Here is a 25,825-nt window from a genome sequence, read left to right on the forward strand (position 1 = left end):
TTTTCTGGCCCATATCACATTTTATTCATCCTTGTTCCAGGAGTAAATCAGTTTAGTCTGATTAGTGTAAGTTGATCAGGTAGAAAGTATAGTGGAGAAAGAAAAGAATCTTTGTAGAAACCATTCAGCTAAAACGAAGGTGAACTGATTGAAGCCGCATCTTCAGAGTGGTTAGCATGTATGCGCACACACATTACGAAACTTAGACCACATTTTCCCTCATGGGAACCTCTGAGGTTGATCCACACACCTGCGTTCCTCTTTGGCTCGGACAAACTTCTCCTCCAGGTGCGCCACCTCGTCACACAGAGCAGCGTTCTCCTGGGGTTCAAAGGGCACGAGCATCACAGGGCATCAAGCAGGAGCTCTTTTCCACAAAACTACCATCTCCAAGAAACTTACTTCTACCAAGCAGGAGAGGGGAGTTTCTGATGCTGTGTGTATGTGACATCACACCATCCCACAGGTATTTAACAGGATAAAAACAAGAATTTCTCACATCGAAGGAACACATTTATTTCTGATTAAGTCACACAAGGAAAATCCGGATTCCCCGCTCACTCTCTCTCTCACTCTCTCTGCACCTCACTCTCTCTCTCACTCTCTCACTCTGCACCCCACTCACTCTCTCTCTCACTCTCTCACTCTGCACCCCGCTCACTCTCTCTCTCACTCTCTCTGCACACTCGCTCTCTCTCTCTCACTCTCTCTGCACCCCGCTCACTCTCTCGCTCTCTCACTCGCTCACTCTCTCACTCTCTCTGCACCTCTCTCGCTCTCTCACTCTCTCTGCACCTCTCTCGCTCTCTCACTCTCTCTGCACCTCTCTCGCTCTCTCACTCTCTCACCCTCTCACTCTCTCACTCTCTCTGCACCTCTCTCGCTCTCTCACTCTCTCTGCACCTCTCTCGCTCTCTCACTCTCTCACCCTCTCACTCTCTCACTCTCTCACCCTCTCACCCTCTCACTCTCTCACTCTCTCACTCGCGGCACCCTGCTCACTCTCTCGCTCTCTCACTCTCTCTGCACCCCGTCTCAGTCCACAGCAAAAACACACACTGGCCATTTCTTTAAAAAGCAATGAAACGCAGAGACACGGAGCAATGCGCTGGAGGACAGGAGGAATAGACTGTGGAGGACAGGAGGAGACAGACAGGAGGAGACAGACTGTGGAGGACAGGAGGAGACAGACTATGGAGGACAGGAGGAGACAGACTGTGGAGGACAGGAGGAGACAGACAGGAGGAGACAGACTGTGGAGGACAGGAGGAGACAGACAGGAAGAGACAGACTGTGGAGGACAGGAGGAGACAGACAGGAGGAGACAGACTGTGGAGCACAGGAGGAGACAGACAGGAGGAGACAGACTGTGGAGGACAGGAGGAGACAGACTGTGGAGGACAGGAGGAGACAGACAGGAGGACAGGAGGAGACAGACAGGAGGAGACAGACTGTGGAGGACAGGAGGAGACAGACAGGAGGAGACAGACTGTGGAGGACAGGAGGAGACAGACAGGAGGAGACAGACTGTGGAGGACAGGAGGAGACAGACAGGAAGAGACAGACTGTGGAGGACAGGAGGAGACAGACAGGAGGAGACAGACTGTGGAGCACAGGAGGAGACAGACAGGAGGAGACAGACTGTGGAGGACAGGAGGAGACAGACTGTGGAGGACAGGAGGAGACAGACAGGAGGACAGGAGGAGACAGACAGGAGGAGACAGACTGTGGAGGACAGGAGGAGACAGACAGGAGGAGACAGACTGTGGAGGACAGGAGGAGACAGACAGGAGGAGACAGACTGTGGAGGACAGGAGGAGACAGACTGTGGAGGACAGGAGGAGACAGACAGGAGGAGACAGACTGTGGAGGACAGGAGGAGACAGACTGTGGAGGACAGGAGGAGACAGACTGTGGAGGACAGGAGGAGACAGACTGTGGAGGACAGGAGGAGACAGACTATGGAGGACAGGAGGAGACAGACTGTGGAGGACAGGAGGAGACAGACAGGAGGAGACAGACTGTGGAGGACAGGAGGAGACAGACAGGAGGAGACAGACTGTGGAGGACAGGAGGAGACAGACTGTGGAGGACAGGAGGAGACAGACAGGAGGAGACAGACTGTGGAGGACAGGAGGAGACAGACAGGAGGAGACAGACTGTGGAGGACAGGAGGAGACAGACTGTGGAGGACAGGAGGAGACAGACAGGAGGAGACAGACTGTGGAGGACAGGAGGAGACAGACAGGAGGAGACAGACTGTGGAGGACAGGAGGAGACTCACGTAGATCATGGCTCGGGCTGCCCTGCGCAGGCGTAGGTACTTCAGGCGGTACTTGTGGCTCTGGCTCTTGCGTGCGGCCTTCCTGCAGCGCGGCCGGGACTGGGAGAGGCCCTGCGGGGAGGGCAGGGGGGGCAGGGACCCCCCGGAGCTGGGGCTGGAGAAGGCCGTCTGCCCGGGGGACCCCAGGAAGGGCCGGAGGGCCTGCTGCCTCTCCTCGTCCGTCTGTGGGCACACGGGCGTCATGACAACACGCCACAGTCACACACGGGCGTCATGACAACACGCCACAGTCACACACGGGCGTCATGACAACACGCCACAGTCACACACGGGCGTCATGACAACACGCCACAGTCACACACAGTGTCATGACAACATGCCGTTCACACAAGGGCATTGAGACAACGCACAATGCCTCACCACTCAAACCATACAAATATCTTTCATACACGAGAATGTAAAAAAAAAACTAAAAACATTTGAATAATGCACATATACGCTCACCAAGCACTTTATTAGGGAACATTTTTACTTTATTACACCTACTTATTATGATTATCTAATTAGCCAATTGTGTGGCAAGTGCAATGCATACAATCATGTATATATGGGTCAGGAGCTTCAGGTAATATTCATATAAACCATCAGAATGGGGGAAAAATTTGACCATGGATTGATTGTTGGTGGCAGAGAGGGTGGTTTGAGTATCTCAGAAACTGCTGATCTCCTGGGATTTTCATGCACACTAGTGTCTAGAGTTTGCAAAGAAAAACTAAAAACATGCAGTGAGCAGCAGTTCTGTGGGCAGAAACACTTTGTTAATGAGAGGAGTCAGTGGAGAAGGGCCAGACTGGTCAAAGCTGACAGGAAGGTGACAGTAATGCAAATAACACATGACAACAGTGGTATGCAGAAGAGCATCTCTGAACACACAATGCATCATAACTAAGTGTATAGGCTACAGCAGTAGAAGTCTAAAAATACCTAATAAAGTGCTCACTGAGTGTATATGCTACAGGCATGATAGGGACAAATAAATAATGCTAATCAAAATCTGAACTGGGAAACAAAAATAAATAACTTAATGGGATCTACATGGCTGAAACAAACATAAAAAATTAAATTATGAAAAAAACACTCTAGATACCTGCTTTAGATACATAACCTGCATAAAAAGTCTAACCCCAAGACTAAGTCTAACCCAGTAAATTTAATGTATCGTTGTTCTGTTAAATGTCAAGGGGGCTTTCCTTCCCATCGTCCCTCGCAGTGGCGACTTACCAATAGCGCAAAGACGCCATTTCTGTTCTCAATCCTCCTGAAGCGCTTGCTTCCTTTCTGAGTCTGTAACACAGTGCAAGACTGAAGCCCGGAGCCCAGAGGCCACGCCCACTCAACAAAGGACCAATCACGACTGCCTGCTCGGCCACGCCCCCAGAAAAAAGGGCCAATCCCCACTGCCTGCTCGGCCACGCCCCCTGACAAACAGGGCCATGTTCAGCCCTGACAAAACGTTGCAAAACGTTTATTTAAACAGAAACGGTGGCACGCTGAACATCCTGTTGCAAACCGTTTATTTAAACAGAAACGGTGGCACGCTGAACATCCTGTTGCAAACCGTTTATTTAAACAGAAACGGTGGCACGCTGAACATCCTGTTGCAAACCGTTTATTTAAACAGAAACGGTGGCACGCTGAACATCCTGTTGCAAACCGTCGGCAGACTGACTGACATACAGTGGGAGCAATAATTATTTGATCCCTTGCTGATTTTGTAGGTTTGCCCACTTACAAAGAATGGAACTGTGTAGAATTATAATCATAGGTACATTTTAACATTGAGAGACAGAATATCACAAAATAATCCACAATAACAACATCATATAAATTTTATATCATATCTTCACATTAAATAAGTATTTGATCCAAAGAACAATAGTACTTAATACTTGGTGGAGAAACCAATGTTGGCAAGCACAGAGGTCAGACGTTGTAGTTTTTCACCAGGTTTGCACAGATCTTGGGAGGGATTTTGGTCCACTCCTCTTTGCAGATCCTCTCCAAATCCTTAAGGTTCCGAGGCTGTCGCTTGGCAACTCAAAGCTTCAGCTCCCTCCACAGATTTTTGATGGGATTTAGGTCTGGAGACTGGCTAGGCCACTCCAGGACCTTAATATGCTTCTTTTTGAGCCACTCCTTTGTTGCCTTGGCCGTATGTTTTGGGTCATTGTCATGTTGGAAGACCCATCCACGACCCATTTTCAGTGCTCTCACTGAGGGAAGGAGGTTGTCGCCCAAAATTTCCTGGTACATGGCCCCATTCATCCTCCCCTTGATACGGTGAAGTCGTCCTGTCCCCTTAGCTGAGAAACACCCCCAAAGCATAAGGTTTCCACCTCAATGCTTCACAGTGGGGATGGTGTTCTTGGGGTTGTACTCAGCATTTCTCTTCCTCCAAACATGGCGAGTCAAATTGATGCCAAATAGCTCTATTTTGGTCTCATCTGACCACATCACCTTCTCCCAAGTCTCCTCTGGATCATCCAGGTGTTCTTTGGCAAACTTCAGACAGGCCTGTACATGTGCCTTCTTCAGCAGAGGAACCTTGCGCGCGCAGCAGGATTTTAATCCTTCACGGTGTAGTGTGTTACTGATGGTTCTCTTCGTGACTGTCGTCCCAACTGCCTTCAGGTCATTAACAAGCTCCTCCTGTGTAGTACTGGACTGATCCCTGACCTTTCTCATGATCATTGATATCCCACGAGGTGAGATCTTGCGTGGAGCCCCAGACCGAGGGAGATTGGCGGTGACTTTGTGTTTCTTCCATTTTCTAATAATTGCTCCAACAGTTGTTAACCTCTCACCAAGCTGCTTGCTTATTTTCTTGTAGCCCATCCCAGCCTTGTGCAGGTCTACAATTTTGTCCCTGATGTCCTTAGACAGCTCCTTTGTCTTGGCTATGGTGGAAACGTTGGAATCTGATTCATTGTGTGGACAGTTGTCTTTTATACAGCTACATAACAATGCAACGAGTTGACACAGGTGTTTTGGGTAATGAATTGAGATTAGGAGTGCTTCTTAAAAACTAACTGGTCTGTGGGAGCCAGAATTATTGCTGATTGGTAGGGGATCAAATACTTATTTCATGCAAAAATACGATAATAAATTTATAAAACTTGTATGATGTTGTTATTGTGGATTATTTGGTGATATTCTGTCTCTCAATGTTAAAATGTACCTATGATTAAAATTCTACACAGTTCCATTCTTTGTAAGTGGGCAAACCTACAAAATCAGCAAGGGATCAGATAATTATTGCTCCCACTGTAGTGTGGTTTCCTCCAATGGCGTCTGAGAAGCATAGGCCTACATCATCATCGATTCTGGCTACACCCCCGACACACCCACCAGACGGGAGCAAACGTACCACAAAACCTGTTGTAAAACGTTGCACACCGTTGGGAGAAAATGTATCGTTCAACACAGAAACCGTAGCAAAATGTTTTTAGATTGAACATGCCCCAGGACCAATCCTCACTGAATCTTCTTACCTAATCTTTTTTACTTAAGAACATTCTTCCAATTATTCTCTAAAAGTAAAGTAAAGTGCTGTCGGTAGCACTTTTTACCTGATGACAAAAATCTTTTCCTGCATTCTTTAGTCTTTCTGAAAATCCACACACTGTAATGGGTGGTAATTTTCAATTGCACCATTACCCGTTTATGTTTCTCTCTACTACTAACCTTTTATCTTGTGCTATTAAATGAAGTGCAACCAAGCAGCTCCCATTTTGAAACCAACAACAAAAAGTATTTCATGAGGAAAATATAATTAGATAAAATCTGTAGGCCCAACTAGCAAAACCTGTAAGGCAAACAAGGTAGCGGACTTCGGACAACAAATAGTTACAGTACTGGCTGAATTAACACCGTTTAAAGATTCCACTCAATGCAACATAGATATCCTCTCTCCTGCCCTTCTTGCCCCTTACCTCACAAAAACGAATTATAGGAAAAAGAAAGTAAATGAATGAAAAAGAAAATAAATGCAACAAAGCCAGCGCAAATGTTTTAACGAGCACGTTAAATGAACATGCTTACATTTTCTCAATACTGGTCACAACACAATACTGTAAAGAATACAAGATGCCATTGTGCAGTACTCCCTCCTGGCAGAATTCAAAGTTACAGTATGTTCAACAAAATCAACATACTCTGAAAGACCTATTGTATGGAAGGTATTACCATACCTCACTAAAGAAACCACTGAACGCATCATGTAGTCAGCTCATGTTCTTCCTAAAATCGGTCATGTGGTGCTGCATATCTTACCTCACGGTACATCACAGCTTCTAGACTTGACTTTGCACTGCAGACAAACCAAGGAAAGTAGAGTTTTATAATAATAATAATAAAAGACATTTTAAACATGCACACAGTACATTCGGGCAGTTCAATAGTACCAAAATAAAATATTGGTCCTTTCAAATTAAGAAGAAAAAAACTAATTCAACCAGTCATTTGAAATGGGGTCAATAATGGACTAGCAATTCACGGCTTTTTATTCACATTCAATATACACTCAGTGGCCACATTATTAGGTCCACCTGCTTGTTTCCCCCAAACAGCGAGTCATGCAGCTGCATCTCAATATATAAAGCATGCACACTGGTGAAGGGGTTTAGCTGAAATTTGACCAAGCATAAGAATAGGCAAGAGGCGTGATTTAAATGACTTGACGGCGATACAATTGTTGGTGCCAGACGTGATGGTTCCAGCATCTCAGAAACAGCCCTCCTCCTGGGATTTTCTTTTCTTGAGTTGAATGGTGCAAAGAATAATAGAACTGAGGAGCAGTTCTGTAGGTGAGAACAGTGTTTGTGGAAGAGAATGAGTAGGCTCATTGAAGGCCACATGCTGAAATAACAGCCGTGTTCAACAGTGGTGTACTGAAGCGCATCTCAGAAGGCACACCTCCTCGAACCTTGAAGCGGATTGGCTACTGCAGAAAAAGCCTTCGCTGGGTTCCACTCCTGTCAACTAAGAACAGGAAGATGAGGCTACAGTTTTGGATAATGCACCATGTTTCAAAACATGCATCATCTCAAACTGGATTCACAAACATGGAAATAATGTTATGTACTTCAATGGCCGGCACAGTACCCAGATCTGAATCCAATAGAGCACCTTCGGAATGAGGTGGAACAGAAGGTTCGTAGCATGAATGTACAGATGAACAATCTGCAGGAGCAGTGTGACACTATCAAATCAGCTCGGACCAGAATTCCCAAGGAATGTTTACAGCACCTTGTTGAATTCACGCTGCAAAGTTGTTGTGGAGGCAAAAGGGGGTCTTACCCAATACTAGGTAGGTTCACCAAATAAAGTGGCCACTGAGTTAACGAGGTAAAAATAAACATCTCTACTTTGACTGCACCAGGCCTCTGTCAATTATCCTCTGCTTTATCTCCTTTATGTGCATGGGTCGCCCTGCTTCTTCCAGAACAATCTGCGAAACATTAAAAGATCAAATGTAATTCTCTGGGTGAAAAGGAAAGTTCAACAAGCAATACAATATTAAAACCATGAATTACGTAATTAAGCCAGGTAATCTACAAAATGAAAGCAAAGAATAATTAGTGTACCTGAGCAGCATCCAGCCAGGTCAGGTTGGGCTTGTCTGACACATCACTCGGCGCTTCGCTGAAAAGTGGACAGAAAGAAACAGTTCCTTTCAGAGTGATGCGTGAATACATATACGCACTACTTATCCATTAGTATTATGTTCCTTGAGTGTTTTGTCATTTTAAAATAAATAAATGCCCTTCTCAGGGTCATAGTGAAAAATCACCAAAACCAACGATGATTTTCTCTTCGGCAGTATGGGAAATATTGTGTTCGCATTCACATAAATAAAATGTGTAAACGCATTTTTAAACCAGCACGCATCAAATGTCAAGTAGGCCTACATTGCAATACGGTAACACGTCCGTGCCGAGGCCAGGGCAATCGCAACGATGAAAATACTCGACATTCTTTAACCTACGTCTCCAGAGTCTCCGATGTGCCCGACAGGCTGGCCATGTTGTCCAGAGCGGGGAACAGCGAGTAACTGCCCTGTCCGTCAGGTTCCATCTCCGATTCGAAGTTGGAGAGCGCGTTCATAGGATCCATCGGAGAGAGGGGGGTACCAGGTGTCTGACTGCTCGGTGGCTGCGGCAACACATCAAACACTTCAATTTCGCAGAAGAGTATGGCCCTACCTTGCTGTAACATCCAGCTATGCCAGCCTGAAAATTGAGCTGATCGAGCTTATTATAGGCTGGTCTAGCTGGGTATGAGCTCGTCAACCAGCTAGTGCTGGTAGCTTGTCTGTTTCAAAACATAGCTTGAGCTGGTCTGAACTGGTCAACCACAACTAGCAAAATGATGTCAAGCCGGGAGCTGGTCTGAACTGGTCAACCAGCTAAACCATGTCGAGCTGGGAGCTCGTCTGAACTGGTCAACCAGCTATCAGCCGTTTCAGAACCTAGCTTGAGCTGTTTTTTCTGCAGGGTACCTAAATGGCAAAGCGCCTATCTGGTTGTAGCGTGGTTAATCCAAAACTTACAAAAAGTACTACATCTGCGAGGACCACACTGCGATTCCTCGATAGCCATTATTGGTTGCTTTGCTATCAAGTCATATTTGCAACACTGCCCGATCGCAAGTGGTTCAATACAACAATTAGTTACATCAACTTTGGTTAGCCGATTTACTGTTAGTGATGTTGGCATGCAAACATTATGAGCGCACTGCGACTAGTACAGCTAAGCAAGTAACGTTAAGCACAGCTAAGTTAGCTAATTAATATCTGTGTGCATGTAACTAGCTATACGCATCACAGTTCATAAACACAAATGTAAGGATATCAAAGACTGTTGTATTAATGTATTATTTTGCTTAATAAAATATTGATCGTACCCCACTTCTGTCAATTCGAGGCCTCGGTTGTTCTTTTCCATGAATCATTGGTGATTCCTGAAGCTCTTCGCCTGTATCCATTGCATTGTTCAACCAGTGCAGCAGGTAGAGGGCTGAACAACGTAAGTTACTAACAAAACAGCATTTTCTGCGACTCGGTTTTTTCTGTTTGTTTATCTCCGTTTTTTATTGCTTTCGTGAATATAAAAATAAAATGCTGTTGTGTTTCAATCATTCAACTACGGTAGGTCCAAATGGTTTCAAACCCCATGCACCTCTCATCTGAACATTTTCTTCCGGAAACAACTGCTGCAGCGTTTTTAACTTCTTCGTTGTATTTAAGAGAGTGAATGTTTTCATACAACTTGTACCGCGCCACCTACTGGACATTAGTGCATGGTGTTTTATAGCGTTTTGAAAACCAAGAATACTGCATTACCACCACCTATTGAATTAATTATGTTATTTATCTTCTTAGTTTATTTCTTTAAAAAAAAAGATCCGGTACCATATGTCTACTTGACCATATTTCCCTGTCGCCTGACTGCCCTTAAACCTTTTTCCAATATTCCCTGAATCTTCATATCAGATATACCCAAGATCTGGCTGTGTCCACCATCATCCTGATTCTCTCCTATTTCATTTCAAACTCACTTGCACAGTTGATAAGCATTGCAATAAATGATAAAAAATCTTCTGTCCAAAAGTATGATTTGTCTGTCATATCACCCTGTTCCTGTTCCAACTCTATCTTGTTCTGTCCTCCCAGTTTCCATGTTCCGGTGTCAATCTCTTTTCTCTCGTTGGCTCCACAGGACATCTTGCTCTCTGCCTTCATCCTTTCTTCCTCACTTTCCATCTTCCTTCTCTCACACTGCTCTGCCCCCGCTTCCTGATCTCCCCCACAATGAAAACATACAGCCTGGTCTTTTTATGGCCTACATTCTTCCTCTGAACACCCATCTCTTTTTCTGATTTCTCAGCCTTTTAATGGATTCCTTGACTTTCATTGGCACAACTCTGATCATCATGTGGATAAACACTAATAACAGACTCTCAGGCAACCAAAAGCCTAGAATCAAGACTAGATACTGGAAGCTTTCTTATACCGGCACTAAGGAAGAGATTGAATACACAGCCAACTAGGCAACTAGTCTGATTATTTTTAGACCCCTAAAATGGGGGACTATGTGTGTGAAGGGCTGTAATTCCTATACGGATTGCCCAACATGGATATAAATACCATCAAATAAAAGGTAAAAGTCTGCACTTACAATTTGTTTGGACATTTTTCCACATAAAATATTTAAAAAATATAAAATAGAAATAGCAACATATATCAAAAATCATTTCATCGTTTTTGCAAAGGAAATAAGTATGTATTTTAGAGAAAAACTTTTTTTTTTGGTGCTAGATATTCATAAATCTGTGGGAAAAATCTGAGCCAAATTGTGCGTTTTACATAGAATACCACTAGAGGGCGATAGATGGCTCTTTCTTCATTCCATAAGATTTATGTTCTTCGTTCCACAAGTAAAAGCAAAGCATACAGCAGGTAGGCAGCTCAGTTATGCTAACAGAAGTCATGTTCCATGGCTAGCACTCATCATAACCTATACTAAAATTATTTGGGAATAATCATTTTCGATATCCGATATCCACTGTTACGTTTTGGCCCTATGCATATACAGAATGGAGATTTTGTACATTTTTGGGGGATTGCAGACTACAAAGGCCACTGACTCAGACACTCACTTGCTAGTTTATATTTATTTGGTCTTTTTACTGATTATCAGCCTTGGTTTTCCTTGTTTGGTGTTTTAGCATGGAGGGTCTGGGGTCCACTGCATTAAACCTCTCCTTGTATTTAATTTAGTTGAATTGTTGACCAGCCTATTTTATGTCCTTTGTTCGGTTGAATTTAAAAATGTAAGTATGTAATGTTGCAGTGTACTGGCTTATGGCATTATACTGTGCTGCACAGACATCTAGGCCCAATTTTACAGACACAGATGAACTTTCTGGACTAAATAGAGTTTTGTATGGAGAGTCTCCACGGTATGGAGCCATCTCCTAAAAGTGCTTAAAATGGGAGTTGAAATGAATCAACACTGCAGTCCTCTCTTTGCAGCCTGACAACTGCCGTCTGTCAAACAAATGTGCACCCTCAGGAGGTCCTCCTGTTCACTGCTATAACTATATGTGGGTTTGAGGTGGAGACACTGAGCTTTATAATGTTTCCTGTTCTGCAGGCACTGCATCCTGCCCGTGACCCTTCCTCTTTGCTAGAGGCCTTCAGTAGGAATGGTGCAATAATGCACATATTAACCACCTCTTAACAATTTGATTGTGTATGTTGAATTTCAAATTGTGCATTGAGCATAGTGTTTAAAAACGTAGAAGGATTAGCATTCTGTGAACTAGTACGTAGCAATGGCAAATCCACAGTATTTGGATGTACCCTAGTGAGATGTGACACCTCTGTCATTCCCAGTTTTTAAGATAGTGTAATAATTGTAAATGTAATAATTGATAATAATTTAAACTGATAATTATTTTGTCATTGTCTTGACATGAACTGCAGAAGGACTACAGACACACAACAAGACACAACAATGCAATAGCTTTTGTCATTATTTAAGTCGAGAGTTGTGTTTGTTGACATAGAGAGCCTCTTTGGCTAACTTGAGGCTGTTCTGCATCCTGTGTGAACACTGGAATAGCTACATGCGTATACACATGCATTTCACATCTCAGACTGGGCTTTGTGGGAATGGAAACTAACTGGCCACTGACAGCATTTCACAAGATGTCCTTGGTAGTGGTGTATTGAAAGGACAGGAAAGTGCGTAAATGCACTTCAAAAGCCACTTCCTGCTTGAATATGCAGTTCATAATCACATGCAAGAACCAAAACGGGAAATAAACTCCAGGCTCCATGACATTCTTTAATGTTCATCTTACATTTGAACATGCATTCACACGTAGCTTTAATAATAATATAAAGCTATCTGGCTGTGTGCTTTTGGTGCATTTAGAAAGGTAAAGGTAAGATAAAGGAAAAGAAAGGTAAAAGTGAAACGAGAACACGGATGTCATCGCAAGGCAAAAGGCTTCTGTGTGACAGTGGCACAGGCTGCCTCACCACCTGCCCAGAGGTTCCGTTTCTGGCCAGACCCTGTGGAGCCATGTTGAAGGACCAGGACATGCAGAGCCCACGGCCAGGTCTCCTGCTCCTGTGTGTGGCCTGGCTAGCAGGGGCCTCGGTTGACGGTGAGTGCCATTTCTGTCCTCTATTCAAGCCTGCGGCAAAAATACTTGTGAATACTGTGCTCTAAGCAATATTTGTATTAATATTGAAATACCGAACCTAAGGAAAAGTGTATTTTTTAAAAATTAAGTATTAATAAGTTGCTGTCAACATATACAGCAGGCTCCAGAATTATTGACAAATATACACAATAAACTAGAAAATAATTGTTATTTAGTTATTGCCTTTATTTTCCAACATGTGTAAAGTAGTGCACTTTATTAATGATTCAAAGATGTAAGTTTTTTCAAATAATAAAAATGTTTCCCCCAAGAAATAGGTTTCACTATTATTAGCACCCCTGGTTTAATTACTTTGTGCAAACACTCCTGGCAAATATGACAGCCATGAGTCTGTTCCCATGTGTGATAAGGTTGGAGAACACATTACAAGGGATGGACCATTCCTCCATGCAGTACTTTCTAGAATCATTGATATCCTTGGGATAATCTCCTCTTCAGTTCAAACCACATATGTTTGATGGGATATAAGTCTGGAGGCTGAGATGGCCATTGCAGACAATGTATGGTCTTTTCACTTACATTTCTGGGTGGATTTTGATGTATGTTTGGAGTCATTGTCCTATGACCAAGACTAAGCTTCCTACCAGATTTTCTGCCAAAATGTCCTGGTACTTTGTTGAATTTGTTATGCCATTGATCTTAAATAGTGCCCCTGGACCACTGTCAGCAAAACATCTCCAAAGCAGCAATGACCCAAAACAATAATGACTGTAGGTATGAGGTGCTTCTCCTTGTATGCATTCCTATTTTGCTGCCAAACTGTTGATGGTGTGTATGGCCAAAAATGTAAAATGCTGCTATCATCTGACCATAGCACTCTCTTCCAGTCATATTTCCAATTACGTTTGGCTAACTCCAGATACTTGGTTTTGTTTATTGTGCTCAGTCAGGGCTTTCTTTGCTTGGATTTGTTTATTGTGTTCAGTTTTTCATGCATCCAAAGAGTGTGTGAGATGCCATTGTATGGCTCTTTTTGAGACTTGGTGATCTCATGATGCAACCAATCTGTGCCATTCACTGTGATCCTTGGGTTCTTTATGGCCCTCACCGTCTTCCTCACCGTCCGCGGGGACAAGGTGCACTTAAGTCGTGCTCCTGGCAAGTTTGCAACAAATATCTTTCACAGTGCTGTATGGTACGCTGAACCAATTTTTTTGTACCCATTACCACTTGTGACTGTAAATGACCACCTGTCTCTTCTGAATTGACAGTCATTTGGCTTTTCCCATGCTCGTGGATAACGAAGAGATTGTTGCCTCATTTTTATATTCTAGTGACAAAGGAAGTGATGGAATGACGCAATATAGTTCCTTTAGACTGAGGTTAACTAAATTAAGTAACATTTTATTGACAATTTTAACCTTCTAAATTTTATTTACTATTTGTTAGGGGTGCCAATAATTTTGACACCTATGTTTTTCAGAAGAAATGAGATTAATTAATAAAAAACATAGAAACTTTGAGGGGAAACGTATTGAATTAAAAGTTTATAGATTTATGTCTGAACATAACATACATCATCTGTGATTTTTATTATGTTTTTTCAAAATTTATATTAAGGGCACCAATAATTCTGGAGCCCACTGTATTTAAAAAATGTAATGTATTCAGTGGAAGCCCAACAGTGAAAGGGTTTTGCTATTATTATGTGACATGAATAGGATTCCAAGTAAGGGGTAGTAGTATTAAAACAGAACTAGTTTTTTTGGTGGTTTTTCTGCTTTTCTGAACTATTTCCACCATTTTCTGTAAGGTGGCGAGCGGGGCGGAGAGCCCAGGGCGACCAATGCTAGAACCCTTCTAGACTAGTAGACAGAGATAGGGGTACACAGCCACGGGAAGACTTCTCCCGGAAAAGAAATAAACAACACAAATCTTATAAAGGGGAAACAGAAACAGCCCAAAAACGGTTATGGGAAACAGAAAACAACCCTTAACAAACAGGGCGAACCAATAACTCAGGATATGTGCCAATAGCTGGGCACAAATGGTCACAGACCAAGAAACAAAAATAAAATACAACCTGGCGAGAAAAAAACCAGGCACGAAAATAAAAACCTCGAGACGCAGCTCGGGACAAAACGCAAACCAAAATACATGTACCGGGGACACCGTCCCTCTACCGCCGACTCACACGAGTCTAAAGAAAAACAAAACCCTTGAGGAAGGCGACAGCACATAAACACTCTCAGCTGAACGCCTTCCTTACCTTTTCTCATAAATTCCTTTTTTTTAGCGAATAAACCACCAGCACCGAACCTGACTCGTATTAGTGCAGAGTCTACCAGGTGCTTTTACCGGCTTTGTGTCAAGGGCGTAGGGTTGAACACAAAAGCACTGAAAGATACCCGCTGGTCTTAAATACTCTCAGGAAGGTAATTCCCCTGGTGCTAACAAGGAACAGATGGAACCAATGATCCTTGGCCCTCTCGTGGCAACAGCGGGAATAACCTCCCACCATGACATTTTCAATGATAATAATTCAGTCATGTCTTTTTTGGTGGACTTTGGTCACTGTGAGAAACTGCTCCAGACAGCTTTGCAAAGACAATCAACTGCATGCTTATTTTGATATTCTTAGACTTAGCATTTAATTAGAGATTGCATTGTTTAAAACCTGATGAATTATTAAAATGCTGTACCACCTCCCTCTACTCCCCAATTTCCCACACACAATAGCTGTACAAACACTTCATTTGAAAATAATGTTTAAGTTTCATGAGAAAATCTGCATTGATCTTGAAAAAATAATGAATAAAACACTGGCAGGAATAAATCTTGTAAGCAAACATTAAATGATAAATAAATATAAATAAATACAGTGGGTCATATACAATAGTTTGAACTTGCCAGCCTGCATTTCCGGTAATCGTAATTGGACAATCAACTATAATTGTACAACGGGCCTTCAGTTTTGTTGACATGGTATAACTTACAGACTACAATGAAACAATAATAATAATAATAATTACCTTCAGTTTTGTTGACATGGTATGACTTACAGACTACAATGAAACAATAATAATAATAATAATAATAATAATAATAATAATTACGCTTGTAATTATTAAGAAAAATATGTATGTGTCTGTATTCATAATATTTACAGCTACATCTACGAACACACATTTTAACCAAATTCTCTTGAAAACAGTCTGTGAAATGTTGTATTTGCTATTATTTTTGTGAGCAGTTTTTCAGGGATATTTTGTGTTGTCATTTGCTTCTTAGTGTGCATTAATGAATGGGTCATTCCAGGTGCTGCAGACCCTGGACTGGTGGTGTATCAGCCTCCTCACATTGAAGCTGTGGTTGGACATCCTGTCAACTTGACCTGTACCTACAACTACACTGGGGGAAAATATGATGCCTTTGGGACATTCTATAAAGGAAAAGACCCACTAAAGGGAGATGATGAGACTCAGAGGTGCCAGTCAGTTGGTTCCAGTGACACACATTTCTCCTGTGATGTCACTCACACCATTGAGAGCCCCAGTCCTGCAGATGAGAGTGTGTACTACTGTGAGGCGGTCATGCCAAGAGCTGACAGAACCATAATAGTGAAAGGCTCTGGAACAACCCTTTCTCTTCATGGTCAGTGAATCATTTCATTATTTCTGTGAAGATAATTTCTATTCTATTTCACATTTATTATCATGTTACATGTACATTACACACTTACACTTATATTACATTAATGCCACACTTTACTGTCCACAGGCTAACAAAATCTTCACACAAAAAAGTAATCAAAATGATGTCAATCTGTATCCATATGTTACATAGAAATCTTATAGAGAATGTATAATATATACACAGAATACCAAAAACCTTCCATCATTCCAGGCAGAAAAACAGTAGTGTTGTATTGATATGACGTGGGCATTGTAAACGATAACGTCTGTGATTAGAATAATGCTGGATCACTTGTGCATTACCTGTATTTAATGACCTCTGTGTTCCAGCTCAGCCCTCTTCCATAGAAATACTCAATCGGATGTCTCCTCTGGTCTCTGGACACAAGGCCACCCTGGACTGCAAGGTTTCAGGGTTCTACCCTGGGAACCCCTCAGTGTTATGGTTCTGCAGGGAGACTCCAGTATTGCCTGGCAGCATCACCAACAGCATCAGCAGAAACAATGAGGGCACTTTCTCCCTGCACAGTCAGTATAGCTTCAGCCCCGAGGTGAAGGATCACAACGCTGTGTGCGTCTGTCAGGCCTCTCACCCTGCCTGGAGACACACACACAGAACCAGCACCACCCTCACGGTCCACTGTGAGTTTCTGCCCTGTGAGACACTGTAGCTCCTCTCTGTAGCTGTGAGTTTCTGCCCTGTGAGACACTGTAGCTTCTCTCTGTAGCTGTGAGTTTCTGCCCTGTGAGACACTGTAGCTCCTCTCTGTAGCTGTGAGTTTCTGCCCTGTGAGACACAGTGGCTCCTCTCTGTAGCTGTGAGTTTCTGCCCTGTGAGACACTCTAGCTCCTCTCTGTAGCTGTGAGTTTCTGCCCTGTGAGACACAGTGGCTCCTCTCTGTAGCTGTGAGTTTTTGAAGGGTTATGATTGACAGCACCATCCTTTCGTTAGAAAGTAAAACCAAGGCAAAGTGTTCGGTTGAGATGAGAAAATCTGCTTTGTAAGACATGGCTTGGTACTCTGGGTAGAGCAAGGCTTAACATTGCATTTTTTCCCAAGGACCACATGTGCTCTGAAGCTGAAACTCATGCATCCCAATTGAGAGATGTGCTCCTAAATATATATTCAGTTAGACTATATCTCTCTCCATTGACACAGAACAGAGGAGGAGAAACAATAAGCAACCTTGCAGAAAGAAAACTGAGAAAGTAATACCCATTATACCCACCACAACCAGGGAAGCACAATGAGTAACCAAGGCCAAAACAACAAACACAAACCCACACTGCCTAGAACAGAAACATATCTAGGCTAGGGCACAGAAGAAGAAAAAACTACAACCACCTCAACTCCCTAAAAGGTGCTGACGCTTCACACATTAGCCCCACAGATAGATAACAAAGAGAGAGAGAACTATATGGTTGTAAATTAAAAAAAAAACACTATTATTGAACGAGCTGGATTTATTTTGATATAAGAATTTGCTCCAAATTATTATATGAAAAATAATATATATGTAAAATAAGATTTCTATAAGAACACTTGAATTGGTGTACACAGGACAGGAGAGGAGAAAGTGGAATTAATTTTCTATTTCTCCTGAAAAATTTTTCTTGCATAATCCACTCTTTCTTGTGGCATCTTTTCCAGATTATGGTCGCTCAGTCTGTACATTTTTAAAATGCATCTCTATTTAATTTTTTTTCATTAACAAGGTACTGTGCTAAGGTATGTTAATTGTTCAATGATCGATAACATTGTAACATTCTAATTTGTTCATTTGTTTTATTTAATTCAGCCAATTTTCAATGCATTTACTTTGGTTTTTGCTATGAATTATTTTTATTTCTGTTTTTGAACGTGTATAGAAGTCACTGTTTTGGTGGTATGTATGTTTAATTTGCTTTAGGGTTTTTTTTAGGTGTATATTGATTTAAATATATAATTGACTTTACTCCCTACACCATTTTAGATGAGTTCCATTCTCTCTCTCTCCCCCCTCTCCCTCTCTCTCTCTCTCTCTCTCTCCCCCCTCTCTCTCTGTCCCTCTCTCTCTCTCTCTCTCTCTCTCTCCCCCCCTCTCTCTCTCTCTCTCCCTCTCTCTCTCTCTCTCTCTCTCTCTCTCTCTCTCTCTCTCTCTCTCCTCCAGATGGGCCAGAGGCTGTGACTGTGAGCACAGACTCAGCGGTTGTGGCTAACGGCTCAGTACTTGTAACAAACGGCTTCACCCTGAACCTGATATGTGTTGCTGACGGGAACCCCAGGCCTGAGACCCGGTGGCTGGGGGGAAGCATTAAAGGAGTGCGCCATACAGAGACCCTTCACATCCCTGCAGTGCAGAGGGAAGATGAGGGCCTTTATTGGTGTGTGGCACAGAACCCGTATGGACAGCAGAACACCAGCATCACACTGTGGGTGTCTGACAGCAGCCCAGCCCACCCTGGTGAGTGAAGGTCACATGTGGACTGTCTTCAGGACACAGGGAGTGCAGGGGTCTGACAGCAGCCCAGCCCACCCTGGTGAGTGAAGGTCACATGTGGACTGTCTTCAGGACACAGGGAGTGCAGGGGTCTGACAGCAGCCCAGCCCACCCTGGTGAGTGAAGGTCACATGTGGACTGTCTTCAGGACACAGGGAGTGCAGGGGTCTGACAGCAGCCCAGCCCACCCTGGTGAGTGAAGGTCACATGTGGACTGTCTTCAGGACACAGGGAGTGCAGGGGTCTGGGTTTTACACCACGTGGAGTCATACCCATGCGTACGGTTGTCCTGCAGTGATGATGGAGGCTCCATGCTGACTGAAGGCACAGATTCTGCAGACTCAGCAGATACTGAGCTCTGTGCTCTTTCCAATGAGCCTGCCATCACTGAAGGCAATCTTCCCAATTTCATCCATCTTCTCAACATTCATTACCGCGCGTGACCAAGGACAATACTGTGACAAATTAATATGCTGTGCCATTATATCCTCTATATTTTGGCCTGGGGCCTAGCTATGCTATGTGATTTTATAAACTCATTTCCAGTTTGTTTATTAAACACACAAATACACAGCGCTAACATTACTAGCTACTACCCGAATAGCAATACATTTGCAACACAGATGTTCAAGTTTCAAATCAGTGACAAGATAATGACACAAATTGGTGAGATAATAGTGATTGTGTAGAGACCCTTCTGTTTAGGATGTCCATAATCCTCACAATCCTGGAATGAAGGAATGTAGGATTTAGGTCTCTGGTGAGTCTAAAAGACCAGCTGGCTTTGTCCTCTGGTTAAACACAAACATCGCCCTTCTGCTTCACAAGCTCAGTTTCGTGAGTTGGTTTCAGTTGTTGCTGAATTCACCAAGCTGTGTTTTGTGAAGATCAAAAACGAATCCATAAACTGATCACGAGCTGCACAGCCAGCCGCCCTCTAGTGGTATAACAGTGTTACTGCAGTGCTATCCATCCTGTGACCCACACTGTCTCTGGCTGCTCCACCATCGCAGCCAAACATGTGGCCGTAAAGACAAATGACGTGTTTTCTTGTGTTTCTTAGATGGAAATACAGCGCTCTGCGGCCTGGTTCTGATTCCGTTAGCCTGGGTTTGGGCCATAGTCATCATCTATCTGCTGAAGAGAGGAGGGAGTAAGACCAGCGCACTCACAGACCAAAGTACATTTCACTCCTCTGTACGGCCGTTTGAGGCAGAGCCAGGAGTCACTCTCAGTCCTGCTCTGCAGGGTGCCTTGGCTCTGCACCGTCTAGCCAAGCCAGTTTTTTGTAGCTTTGGATAAAAGCTTCTGCTAAATGAAATGTAATGTCATGTTCCTGTGAGGTTTCTGGTTCCAAACCTGAGGGGGGATTTCTGCTGGGTCCTTGAACAAAGCAATGAAATCTGAATCACTTCAGCAAAAACATGGCCATGTAAAATGGTGAATGTAAGCTGTGTCACTATCGACAAAGGTGAAATAATGAGTGAAATAAGAAAAGTAATTGAACCAATCATGCCACAGGGGTGATGAAAATGCGCTTGAAACAGGAATCTCTTACAGGGTGCTGGGATATAGGTCACAACGCTACAAAAAAGGCTTCTGTCAGCGAGCCATTCTGTCTCCATACTGCGCCCCTCCTGCAGCCTGATGAGCACACACGCTAATGATTAAAATATTCCTTATTTAGCTCGCTTTAAAAAAAGAAGAAAATGCCTTTTGAAGGAACATATTGAAGTTGGCCTGAGACCCGGTGGCTGGGGGGAAGCATTAAAGGAGTGCGCCATACAGAGACCCTTCACATCCCTGCAGTGCAGAGGGAAGATGAGGGCCTTTATTGGTGTGTGGCACAGAACCCGTATGGACAGCAGAACGCCAGCATCACGCTGTGGGTGTCTGACAGCAGCCCAGCCCACCCTGGTGAGTGAAGGTCACATGTGGACTGTCTTCAGGACACAGGGAGTGCAGGGGTCTGACAGCAGCCCAGCCCACCCTGGTGAGTGAAGGTCACATGTGGACTGTCTTCAGGACACAGGGAGTGCAGGGGTCTGACAGCAGCCCAGCCCACCCAGCAGCCCAGCCCAAAAATGCCTTTTGAAGGAAAATATTGAAGTTGGCTCATGATTTAACCATTTAACCTGTTTCTAAGTGATACCTGTTTCTAAGGCATTAAGTGCCTGGTGGTGGTAAGAGCAGTTGTCTGGCAGTCGGAGGGTTGTCAGTTCATTTCTGTGCCCCGGCTGTGTCCCTGAGCGAGACACCTAACCCCTAAATACTCCTGAGCGAGACACCTAACCCCTAAATACTCCTGAGCAAGACACCTAACCCCCAAATACTCCTGTAGTGAGACACCTAACCCCCAAATACTCCTGAGCAAGACACCTAACCCCTAAATACTCCTGAGCAAGACACCTAACCCCTAAATACTCCTGAGCAAGACACCTAACCCCCAAATACTCCTGTAGTGAGACACCTAACCCCTAAATACTCCTGAGCAAGACACCTAACCCCCAAATACTCCTGTAGTGAGACACCTAACCCCTAAATACTCCTGAGCAAGACACCTAACCCCCAAATGTGTGAGTGTGTGTATGAATGGGTGAACAGGAATTGTTCAATTGTACAGCGCCACATAAATATATAAAACCATGATCACCTGCTCCCAGGTCTTCAAGCTGAAGTTTTAATAGGTGACTCCTGCAGTACACAGAATGCCGAAAGGGGAGACATAGTTGCTTTTTTAAAGTACCACAGAGCCCTTGTATAGATTACACAGAAACAAACCATTCAGTCTGCTTTAGACTTCAATTTTGCCCCGACCAAAGTTGGGGCACAATTGTTGTTGGAATGTTGGAATGTGAAACCTTCCCCCATCTGACCTGAATTCCTGGCTACACCACTGCCTCAGTTAACCCAAACCAAACTGATTCTTATTTCTTTGAGTGTTGTTGCGGCAAGTCACACCTGTGGTTAATACTGTAACGTTAAGTTAAGTTCAGAATAAGGAAATTACACTTGGTTTGCCAGAGGAAACCTCACTGATAACTGATAAAACATATCACATGAAATAAGGTGCAGACAAAAAATATATTGTGCTTAATTTCTGCTTGAGCCTGTGAATGAGTTTTGCGTGTGGATATTTCCAAAAGAGACAGTGAGTCTTCACTACCTCACTGTAGAACCCAGCAGGACCACTTCAGTATTCACTGCCTCTGTACATTCGTGCTTCTCTGTCAGACACAACTTTGCATGATGAACTCACTCAGGTGGATGACCCAAAATGGACCTGAAATGTACACACATTGTTTGACAGAAAAACCACCAGAAGAGCTGCAGTTGTGCATGCTATGTGATGTGCAGTGGACGGAATAGTTTGCAGATTCTGAGCAATGTCTGTGGTCTGTGGTCTGTTTTCACAGCAACTGTCGTCTACACTGTGCAGAAGACCCAGGAAGTGATGCGCCCAACCACCCAAAGAACAGGTCAGCATGTGGGGGAAATCTGCTTGTGTGTGTTCTATTTTGTTGGGGTGAAGAACAACGAGTCTAAATTATTAGGTAGAACATAGCCACTAATTATCTCAACTTTGTAGCTACACTGTAGTGTAAATGTTTTTGTTACACTGCCGCATATCAACAATACAGCTATGTTGTAAATAGTCTAATAGCAGGTAAATGGCCCACCACAATGTTTAACAGCGGAGAAAATGTTTTTCTACTTGAAATTTGATGACAAATTTGCAATGAGTGACAGGTTGTTTCTTCACGCAAAATAGAATTCCAGCTGCTTTATTTTTGGAGTTTAGTGAAGGCGGGTAATTTTTTACCCTTAGGAAAGGAGAGTATATTAAGACTACACAAGGGTTAAATCCCATAGGAGCAGATTATGGGGATGTTTTGTTCTGTGTTTCATTCAGGGTGACGGGGGATTGGGTTCATTGTTCTGAAGCCTGACAGAGAGAGAGAGAGAGAGAGAGAGAGAGAGGGAGGGAGGGAGAGAGAGAGAGAAAGAGAGAGATTGGGTTCATTGTTCTGAAGCCTGACAGAGAGATAGAGAGAGCTCACCAACAAACGGGAAGATAAACAAACGGCCTTCAGCCTTCACCCTCACGAGATTTGGACCAAAACTGTTAAATGAAAACAATAAATGTAAAGAAAACAACCCAACTCGCGTGCAGCTTTTCAGTTGGCTGGCTTCTCGGCTCTCTCCTCTCCTGTCTCAGCCACCTACTGTGGAAAGAGGCGCACTTAACTCCTGGACTGCTTGGTAAAGCCGTCCAGGTGTGTGTGCCTACTTAACCTGTAGGTGCGGTCCTCGGATTGCCCTGCTTCCTTCCCGAACACTGAGCCCAGCCGCGGCAGAATAAGGTTTTTCTACACGACAGTATGTTGTGATTTGGTCGGGGTGAATGAGTGTGATGCTCTTTTTTACCACTATCAGCGATATAAACAAAGGAGGAAAGGAGAAAACAGTGATGTAAACTGGAAGTCAGTATATATATATATTGTAGTTTGCGAAATCAAATGATCCCTTATCCCTATTCTTCTTGACTTTCCAGAGTGAGGCCATGGAAGAGGGTACAGGACAGGATCTACCACCATGGAGCTGCCCAAATAAGGCCTACATAAAACCAGGGGCTCCCAGCTATCCTCAATGCCATTTATATATACATGTATGCATGCATGTCAATTTACAGTTTTTTTACAGTCGTTTTCACACTTGTCTCAATACCATGTCCACTTTTTCTAAACTCTTCACAGTGTGCTTTTGAAACACGCACCTGAGCACATCAGTTAACCTTTGGTGCAAAATGCACTTCAACCACCAAAACACTTATACTTATACAAACACATACTTCACCCAAAGGTGACTCATGCTGCTATAACTATAGCATATGCTTTCTCCCATAAGACTACGTTGTCACTCAATGTTCAATGAACTACAAAACACAAACAACTTGGAGCATTGCTAAATACATATATTATGTGTTTCCCTTTCCTCTATTTTTGCATCCACAAATATTTCAAACCAAGCTAAAGAACATCAATGACTGTGGCACTGATTTCATCAGACACAACTGTTCTTGCTTTTCCACGACGACTTCTTCCTCTGCCTCTTGCTGCATCCATTTTCCCCACCTAGGCTAAAGAATGCAAATGCCAATCCAAAGATGGCCCCTTTTGTATGTGTGGTAACGGGGCAGAAACAAAAAAGACCTGGGTAGGTTGTTTGCTGAAATGACAGCCAAGTGTTTCGGCAATACATATACAGCAGTAATAGCGGAAAAATCTCTTCAGTGACAACTACATCTATATTTACCCTGTATACATGCACATTTCAATGCAAGTATGATCACTTTTGTATAGGTAACAAGGCTGCAAACAAACAAAAAAAACTGAATAAACTTTCTGCTGAAATCAGAATGATGTCTTTCGTATTCCAAGCATATAGTTTCATTTGTCTGTCAAAATGCAACATATTTCCATCCACAGTGATCAGAATTTTGTTGGGTTTTGAACTGAAAGTTAACTGTTTTGAACAGAGTATCTAAATGTCTGCAAAATTTGCTGTATTTGACTCTGGACTAGTAGTGAACACTGACTGAGAGAGGTATTCATGAATTTTGGAAGAAGTGGTGATTGAATGCCTTTTGTATCAAAGCAATGCAAAAATATCCACAATTTAGTTGACATAGTGTATTGATATGGTGAATGTGTTAAGTGTTTTGAAACAGTGAACATAGTATTGAGACAAGTGTGAAAACGATTGTAAAAAACTGTAGAAGATGAACACAAGACAAGAGTTCAGAATTCCAGCTTTTATTTCCTGGTATTTACACCTACTGTGTTAAACAACTTAGAACATAGCACTTTTGGTATCAGACCACCCAATTTTTCGGTGAGCAAAAGTATTGGAACAGAGAGTCCATCCATCCATTATCTTAACCCACTTATCCAGAACAGGGTCGCAGGGGGGCTGGAGCCTATCCCAGCATACATTGGGCGAAAGGTAGGAATACACCCTGGATAGGTCGCCAGTCCATCGCAGGGCACACACACCATTCACTCACACACTCATACCTATGGGTAATTTAGACTCTCCAATCAGCCTAACCTGCATGTCTTTGGACTGTGGGAGGAAACCGGAGTACCCGGAGGAAACCCACGCAAACACGGGGAGAACATGCAAACGCCGCACAGAGAGGCCCCAGCCGACGGGGATTCGAACCCAGGACCTCCTTGCTGTGAGGCGGCATTGCTACCCACTGCACCATCCGTGCTGCCTGGAATAGAGAGTATTTAAGCAAATTAAAGTAAATAAGGTTTTTACTGCAGTCTCTTTCAGTTATTTGTTTTGGGCAGGGGGTTTTCCCTTCAATCTCCTCTCCAGGAGGTGAAATGCCTGCTCAGATGAGTTAAGGTCTGATGATTGACTTGGCCAGTCTAAAACCTTCCACTTTTTCTCCCTAATGTCCTTTGTTGGGTTAGCAGTGTGTTTTGGGTCATTGTCTTGCTGCACGGTGAAGTTCTACAGCATTAGCCACCGTGTGTTTGTTTCTGCTCCGTAATGAGGCAACAGCTTCCTCTGAGCCCAGTGCATGGGTGCGTGTGTGTGTGTGTGTGTGTGTGTGAGAGTGTGTGTGTGGGTGTGTGTGTGCGTGTGTGTGCGTGTGTGTGTGTGTGTGTATGTGTGTGTATGTGTGAGTGTGTGTGAGTGTGCGTGCGTGCGTGTGTGTGTGCGTGTGTGTGTGTGTGAGTGTGCGTGTGTGTGCGTGTATGTGTGTGTGCAGCCTTGGAAGTTTCACAGCCCCTAACCTCGCTTTTCACACATCGAACCGCAGCTCCGCTGAAGACGGTTCACTGAGGAGAGATTCACCTGTCACCTGTGACTCTCCTGCACTGTGACTCTCCTGCACTGTGACGCTCCTGCACTGTGACTCTCCTGCACTGTGACTCTCCTGCACTGTGACTCTCCTGCACTGTGACACTCCTGCACTGTGACTCTCCTGCACTGTGACTCTCCTGCACTGTGACACTCCTGCACTGTGACACTCCTGCACTGTGACTCTCCTGCACTGTGACTCTCCTGCACTGTGACTCTCCTGCACTGTGACACTCCTGCACTGTGACTCT

At 43.7% G+C, this 25,825-nt stretch overlaps 1 protein-coding gene and 1 pseudogene across 1 annotated transcript; one reads left to right on the forward strand and one right to left on the reverse strand.

The window, feature by feature from the left end:
* The window catches only part of LOC133107602 (uncharacterized), a 980,437-nt pseudogene that overhangs the window by 7,906 nt on the left and 946,706 nt on the right, over window positions 1-25,825 (reverse strand).
* LOC133108169 (sialic acid-binding Ig-like lectin 12) lies at window positions 12,436-24,062 on the forward strand. The gene is made up of 6 exons (XM_061217606.1): window positions 12,436-12,520; window positions 16,546-16,857; window positions 18,366-18,659; window positions 19,759-19,875; window positions 22,112-22,174; window positions 23,251-24,062. Exons 1-6 carry the CDS (start codon window positions 12,436-12,438, stop codon window positions 23,253-23,255), a joined length of 876 nt encoding a protein of 291 aa, XP_061073590.1. The 3' UTR covers window positions 23,256-24,062.

This window comes from Conger conger, chromosome 13 (assembly GCF_963514075.1).
Source record: "Conger conger chromosome 13, fConCon1.1, whole genome shotgun sequence".
Classification (NCBI taxonomy): Eukaryota; Metazoa; Chordata; class Actinopteri; order Anguilliformes; family Congridae; genus Conger; species Conger conger.